Source organism: Trypanosoma equiperdum, assembly GCF_001457755.1.
Source record: "Trypanosoma equiperdum strain OVI genome assembly, contig: ctg_145, whole genome shotgun sequence".
In the NCBI taxonomy this organism is placed as follows: domain Eukaryota; phylum Euglenozoa; class Kinetoplastea; order Trypanosomatida; family Trypanosomatidae; genus Trypanosoma; species Trypanosoma equiperdum.
Genome location: NW_027123460.1, coordinates 7,237 through 12,570, shown reverse-complemented (window position 1 = coordinate 12,570; position 5,334 = coordinate 7,237). Strand labels below are relative to the sequence as shown.

Sequence of the window (5,334 nt, the reverse complement as noted above, 5' to 3'; positions counted from 1 at the left end):
AGAATCAAAAAGGCAGAATCTGCCAATGGGCAAATAAGGGTTGTGTTTTCATCAAAAACAGATTCTCCACTATTAAAAAATAAATTTATCAGTTCAATTGAATGTAAAAAATAAAGAGAAAAAACCCTAACACTAACCCTACCCCCCTCCTTTGTTGGTTTGTTAAAAAAATCACCAGGAAAAGGGAACAAAATTTTGAGCCATTAGAAAATTATAAGGCGTCAGAATTTTAACAAAAACACACTTTTTCCGGTGAAATTACGTGTAAAAATATATCAAATAGCAAAAAAGTTTAGCAAAGGAAAAATTTTTAAAGGGAGGGGGAAAAATTTTGTTTTAAAAAAGCAAGGCCACAGATGCAGCAGAAACCATGCTGAGGGCGAATTTCTTGTTGAGGAGGAAGCTGGAATCACGGCATTTAAAGCCCTTATCGCCTCCACTGGCATCCTCGCCTGTCCAGCCACAAAATTTGTTCTTTCCTGCTGGTTTGGGACCGTCAGCCGCTTCACATTCCGTCTGTGTCTTAAACTCTGAGCACTTCTTCCCATCCTTATTTTTCCCATCTGTCCCTCCTGTTTCTTGGTTTGCTTTTTCCGCCTGTTGCTGAGCCTTTTCTGTTAGTTTGCACTTTCCGTCCTTTTTGTCCCATTTGCAGTCGCCTTCGCACTTCTCCTGTGAAAAGTCCGCGCAGTTTATTTTGCTTGTGTGATTTTGTTTGATCTGACACTTCGCTGCAGATGCTTTGCTCCCAATTTCACAAGCTGTTCTGTTAATTTCAAGCTGCTTGGTGAAGAAATTGAGTCTTTGTGTCTCTAAAGGAGTAGCTTCGTGCTTCTCCCGGTACTGGAACAGGAGTTTTTTGATAGAAGTTAGTTCCGCTGCCGGTATTGTTAGTGCTGTTTCAGGTTGGCCGTTGCCTAGGCTGCCTATTGGTATTTCTAATGGTTCAGCCTGGGCGTCTTTATCTTGAGTTATTTTCAGTATAGCGGTGTTTAGTGCTTCATGGGATGTTATTTGGCTGTTGAATATGCTTAGCTTCGTTTCGATATCCGCGAAAGGTTTGCCGACAGTTGCTAGGTTGCTGTGTCCGCCCTTCCAGGTTGGCTCTGTTCCCGCCGCCGTTGACTGTTTGATGAGGCCGGCCATTAAGCTTATTTGAGCATCAGTTGTCCCGAATCCGCTGCCGGCGCCGCTGTGTAAGATAATGCAGTGTGTTCCGCTGCTTGTTACTCCTGCGTTTCCTTCCTTGATTGCTTCAAACTTCGCTTTGACTGCTAGTGCCTTTTTTGTTGGCTGTTCCTCTGGTTCGTCATATTCGGCGTTTGCTTTGCTGAAACACTTGATAGTGTTGGCGGTTGCTGGGTTAATTCCGCCGAAGGCTGCTGCATTGCTAACGCACATCGAGGTTGAGCCGGTTTTCGGCTGCAACAGCAGTTTTGCTGTTTCGTCTATTCTGCCGGCATACGTTGCCGATTTGGCTACAACCTTGATGCCGGCTAGCGTCCGGGTTGCGATTACATGCCGCGTCATGCGCTCTTGGTTTCGGGTCAACACCGCGAGCTTGACTATCCAAGTCCTGGTTGCTGCTGTGGCATTTTGAGCTAATGCTTCTAGGTCTTCTGCCAGATCTCTGAGGTGCCCAGCATCGCTGCTTTGCTTGTTTAACATGAACTGCACGTGTGCTGAGGTGTCTTTTAGTTCAATTGCTAGGTCGCACGCTTTGTCAAGGTCTGCTTTGAGCACTCCCATGTGTGTTGCTGAACTTTTCTGTAGTATTACCGTCAGAAAAAGGACTGCAAAAGCAATTTCTAGGACTTTTGCAACGGCCATGTTTTTAAGGGCGTGGTAAAGAATGCTTTGTTACAGTCTAATATCTGATTTTGTGGTGAAGTTGTTGTAGGACACGAAGATGATACTTGAGAATTTATGCAGCTGAAAAGAGGAACTTGCAATGTTTAAGCTATGCTATTGTGTAGTTTATCACGTGAAATTATAGTAAAAAAGCATTTAGTTAAGCTAAACCATTTCCAGTTTAAATTCCAAGCTGTTTTGGTCTATATCTATATCCTTATCTAAAAACTCTGTAGGTTATGGTTCTCTCTCTTCTTTTATTTGCTAATTTGAAGGTTTCATTTTGAATCTAAATCACCATGTTTTATTGCTGTTCCTCACGTACACGACTGACGTTTGTTCTTTGCTTGTTATTATCTTGTATCAGCCTGGAGAAACGGTGCTAAAGACTGTCTGATATTGGTCACAAAATTTCTATCCTTGTAACTTGTGTTTTGTTAAAAAGGCCAGCTATTTTCTTATCAGCAACAAATTTTATGTGGACTACTCGGTCTTTAAAAACTCAAAGTGTCTGACAAGCATACCAGTATGGAATTGGTGTGTTTCATGAGCAACTTTTTGCAATTCATATAAACTCGCATGGAATAATTCACATGCCATACTTTAAGTACTTTACGCGTTTTTATTCTTCTTTTGCTGCCATCACTAATTCAATAGTAGTCCTCTCCTAAAACTTATCCTTCAGATAATATAATATTGTTTCCCGTAAATGTTAGACATGGCTACTATAGATGATAAGAATACGACATTGCCTCACTCTTACCCAATCCCTTGCTCTTTCTGCCGCTTTTTTAGCCGGTTCTTCTTCACAACTGGACGGATAGTTCCACTATGAGATTAACAAATACAGTTGCCAGTATCTTTACAATAGTATTTATCCATATCTCTACCAAATAAGGCGATTTATCTCCTCCTATATTAATTTCCTATTTTTGTGTTATCGCTCATTTTGTTGTTTTACAATATGTTTTCCCTCCTTCTTTGTTATTTACTACTCTTACTACGAACGACGTAACAACTACATTTGAACTGTACACTAGACGGTGTTTCTATCTCATTTCCATATTAAATAATATCCTTGTGTGTAAAGATGCTGATGGTATTTTTTGTTGAAAACTATGCATCTTCCATCACCTTAATCCTCTCTTTGTCTTTGTGTCTCTCAACTTTTTTAAATAACATTCCTGTTGTTCTCTACCACTCTTTGTCGCCTTCAATAATCTCACACACTCATTTACCGACATTTCACCTCGTCATTGTTTTTTATACTACTTTTGTGATGTATTAACTATTCACTACCAATTTTTTAATAATAGCTACACACACTCACAACACTCTCCTATTATTATAACTATTATCATTTTCATTATTATTAATATTATTAAGAATATTCCTCTCACCGTTATTATTACTATCATAACTCTAAAGTGCTCTTAATATCTATCAAATAGACAAAATAAAACAAATTATATAATAGAGCTAATATTTCATACCCTGTCACACATTATTTTGCACCCATAGTTCACTATGATACCAAAAATTTCATATTTTTCGTATTCCCATATTTTTACCTGTTTTCACATTTCCAACAAAAAGTGTTAAAATATTTTAAATCCTCTAAAAATGGAAATTTTAGTGAATATCATAATGTTGAGCAATAATCCTTAAATTTCTAATATACCACTAAACTCACAAATGCAGCAGAAACCTTCAGAGCCAATTTTTCATTGAGGAGAAAACTGGAATCTTTGCAAGTTTCGCCTTCCCATTTGCATTCAGTAGCTGTCTCGCACTTTTTTTCTCTTTGCCTGCGCACTTTGTGTTAGTGTTCCCATCTCTCCCTTCTGCTTCTCGAGATGCCTTTGCTGCCTTTTCTGCGGCTTCTTTTGTTATTGTGCACTTTTTGCCTCCGGAATTTGCAGAAACAAAATGACAGCTTGGAGTCTTGTTGCAAGCAGTTTCATTTTGGTCGCCTACGTCGTTGCAAAATTTCTCTGGTGTTGTCGCTGCTCCTTTGTTAATTTGTTTTTCTAATTCTTCAATTTTCCTTTTTGAAGCTTTGGTATTGAGGTCCTGGTAGTATGCTAGTGTTGCCGTTAGGTCCTTCAATGTTGAAAGTGACGTCAATGGAACTTTGTCTGTGCCTTTGGCATTGGAGTTCTGGACTTGTGCTGTGTCAAAAGTAGTGTTGTACTCCGCTGCCATTGTCACTTTCGGTCCGAAGGCACTCTCAGTTTCCGTTTTTAGCGGCCATTCTTCAGGTTGCGCTATTGTATCTTTGTTTTTAACTACCATGACGTAGATTATCTTGAAATCAGGATCTTCTTTCAGTTGGTCGGCTGTCTGGAACTTGTATGTCAGTGGCGTGTACCTTGTGTTTAGGTAAGCGTCGTGTGCTGATTTGAAATCAGGAAGTGTTGACTCTGATTTGCTGAGAGAGCCTGTGGCCTGTCTTCGCATGCCGCTGTCGTGTATGTAGTACAACCCTGCTGCGAACCTCGACTCCCCTTGCATGTTTGAGTCGACGCCGATACCGTCTGGTAGTCTAGAACTTGTTTTTCCCGCTGTTATTGTGCAAGTTTCCGACGTGCCGTCGGTGGTTGCTGCTACATCCGCTGCCGCCTGCAGCCCACCGTCGTAGCCTGATTGTGTGAAGTGTGATGTCGTCGCGTCAGTTGTCGTTAGTGCGGCAGTTGGCGTCTTACAGCTTGTTGAGGGCCAGGTGAAGTCATCACTGTGAGGCCTGTGAGTGTTGCTGCCTCCTGTTTCTTTTTCTTAGCAACTGTCAGTAGCGGCTGCTGACAGTTGCTCCATTGCCTCTATGAAATCCCTGATGGAACCCTCCGTTCTGGCGGCGTATCTTATAGCTGATTCCAGCTTTCCTACCGTTGGTGGGCTTAGCTCGTTTTCTGCTGTGCCCGCTTTGTGTGCATAGTAGGCTAGGAGTGCCCTATCGGCTGCTGTATAGGTCCCGTTTCTGTAGGCTTCGGTGTATATTTTTGTTCAAAAATACTGTCTTAGGTAGCTGTTCACCGTCTCCATTGGTGTTGCCAGTCTGTGCGCAGGTTTTTGTTCTACTTTGTCTAATTCTTTATTCAGTTTGCACGCAGCTGTCCAACCGGTTTTTTTGAGCCGGCCTCTGGCTCCTTCCTGGCCCAGCTGTAACACCCAGAGCAGAATCACACTTATGATTGTTATTTGTTGACGTTGCTGCATGGTTGAAGCATGTGGCTCGTGCGGTTGTTTGAAACTTATGCTTGCTTATCTAGTTAGGGAAGAAGAGGCAAGCCGTTGGTGAAGAAGGAATTAGTCAAGTCGCATTGGCGTCGGGTTTTTTGTTGGCTGACACTCTGGAGGTACTGATTAACTTTTAATGTGGCCTCCTGGATTTTCACCTTTATAAAAGGTTAATAAACCGCTTGAACCGGCGGTTGAAGTTTTTTACTTGCAGTTGTTGTTCATGCTTTTCAAAATTGCTTTCAA

At 41.4% G+C, this 5,334-nt stretch overlaps 2 pseudogenes across 2 annotated transcripts; both read right to left on the bottom strand.

Moving 5' to 3' along the window:
* Positions 1-339: 339 nt before the first annotated feature.
* Positions 340-1,497, bottom strand: TEOVI_000030700:pseudogene (annotated as a pseudogene). The gene has a single exon. A coding segment is annotated over exon 1 (1,158 nt).
* A 2,035-nt stretch (positions 1,498-3,532) lies between these two features.
* Positions 3,533-4,989, bottom strand: TEOVI_000030600:pseudogene (annotated as a pseudogene). The gene is given in 2 exon segments: positions 3,533-3,658; positions 3,661-4,989. Coding segments are annotated over 2 exon segments (1,455 nt in total).
* Between the last annotated feature and the right edge of the window lie 345 nt (positions 4,990-5,334).